The 1,729-nt window shown below is 63.3% G+C and overlaps 1 protein-coding gene across 1 annotated transcript in view; it reads left to right on the plus strand.

Moving 5' to 3' along the window:
- Positions 1-333: 333 nt before the first annotated feature.
- LOC103804510 (lateral signaling target protein 2 homolog) overlaps positions 334-1,729 on the plus strand; it is a 2,721-nt gene continuing 1,325 nt past the window's right edge. The window contains exons 1-6 of the mRNA XM_009077123.1: positions 334-474; positions 551-688; positions 822-1,024; positions 1,106-1,195; positions 1,301-1,390; positions 1,516-1,617. Of these exons, the coding sequence (XP_009075371.1) occupies positions 581-688; positions 822-1,024; positions 1,106-1,195; positions 1,301-1,390; positions 1,516-1,617 (593 nt within the window). The 5' untranslated portion in view covers positions 334-474; positions 551-580. The remainder of the gene's footprint in view (positions 475-550; positions 689-821; positions 1,025-1,105; positions 1,196-1,300; positions 1,391-1,515; positions 1,618-1,729) is intronic.

Here is a 1,729-nt window from a genome sequence, read left to right on the forward strand (position 1 = left end):
GGGTCCGCCGGGGTGGAGCGGGAGGAGGAAGCGGGTGGACTTGCCATGGACCTTTCCCGGTGTTTACAGCCACGCACGGATCCGTGCCCAAGCTGCCGGGATGCGGCTGAGCTTGTTCATCCTGCTCTGCCCCCGGGGAAACTGAGGAACGGGAGGGTGGGGAAGGCGGCACTCCCCGCCAGGAGCTCCGGGAGGAGCCAGAGCTGCCGTGGGAGGTTCCCACGTACCTGCCCGTCTATGGAGTCTGGACACTGTTTGGATGCGGGAATGGGAGATGTCCAGCACACGGAGATACGAGGTGTGCCCACCATCACCTCTCCGCTCGTCCCGCAGCGCTCCGACCCGCGCTTGCTCTCCCAGTTCTTTTATGCCGACGAGAGGGTGACACGGGTGGTGGCAGAGATCAACGGGCTGGATGCCGAACTGGACCCGCAGCAGTACCTGGTGCTCCTCAACCAGCTCCACCTCAGCCAGGTACGGGGCCAGCACGCCCCCCGATGTGGCCCCAGCCCCCCCGGGCAGCCGCGGGTGACATCCCTGCCCTCCCCAGGCTCACCTGCTGGCGGTCCTGGAGCGGATCATGGAGGAGTGCATCCCCACACGGCGGCACAGCCGTGACTACCTGGTCAAGTTCCCCGAGGAGCTCTTAGTGGACAACCTGGGGAACCACATGCTGTTTGCTGCCGAGGTGAGCCCAGGGATGCACTCTGGGAGGATCCAGCTCCCCGAGGCAGGGGAGTGGTGGGCACTGATGAGCTGACCCTGGGGTTAGAGGCTGTGCTGCCCTGGGTGCTGACTCCTGATGGTCCCTGTCCCAACAGTGTCTCCTAGCTGGGACCTTCCTGGAGGTGGAGGAGGCAGATGGGGCACAGCTGCGACCCCAGGCCAGGAACCTGCTGTGCAGCCTGGAGCAGGTGCGGACAGTGCTGCGGGAGCAGAGCCTGAGCCAGCCCAGCTCCTACCCAGAGCCTGTCCAGGCTGTGCTTGTCCAGTTTGACCGACTCTTTGCGGAGTTTGAGCTGAGGTGGGGGCCAGGGTTAGGGTGCTGGGGTGGTGGGGGGCTGTGCCGGGGCTGGAAGGGCCTCACAGTCTCCTCATCTCTCAGCTATGTGTCCTCACTGGTGGGAGTGAAATCTCCTGAGGAGATCTACAGGCAGCAGGAGATCATTGTGCTCTTCTGTGAGACAGTGGAGAGGTGAGGGACACCACGTGTCAGGTGGGGGGTGGTAGGGACCCCACCCCATGGATGGGCAGTGTCCTGTGGCTCAGTCCCACTGTGAGGGGGTGTTTGTGTCCCCAGAGCCCTGCGCCTAGGCTACCTGACCCAGGAGATGATTGATGGCTATGAACCACTGCTAATGTTCACCATCCCTCGCCTGGCCATTATCAGGTAGGTGCAGCCCCTCAGAAGCAGGAGCAGCTGCATGTTTCCTGCCCTGTACCAACCCCTTATCCCCATGGAGAGTTGGGGTCCTGGGCAACTCCTGATGGGATTTGGTCTCTATCCCCCAACAGTGGCCTCCTCATCTACCCTGAGGGTCCCCTCAGCCTGGAGCGGAGCCCTGAGGAGATGTCCCAGGTCTTCAGCCCCTTCTACAACCTCCTGAAGAAGATCAGGTATTCAGTGGGGGGTGAGAGGCGCCTGTAGGGCAGCAGTGGGGCTGTGACCTGGGGCTGATGCTGTCCCTTCACCACAGGGACCTGCTGCGGGTGCTGTCAGCAGAGGAGC

Source organism: Acanthisitta chloris, unplaced genomic scaffold (genome assembly GCF_000695815.1).
Source record: "Acanthisitta chloris isolate BGI_N310 unplaced genomic scaffold, ASM69581v1 scaffold21626, whole genome shotgun sequence".
In the NCBI taxonomy this organism is placed as follows: Eukaryota; Metazoa; Chordata; class Aves; order Passeriformes; family Acanthisittidae; genus Acanthisitta; species Acanthisitta chloris.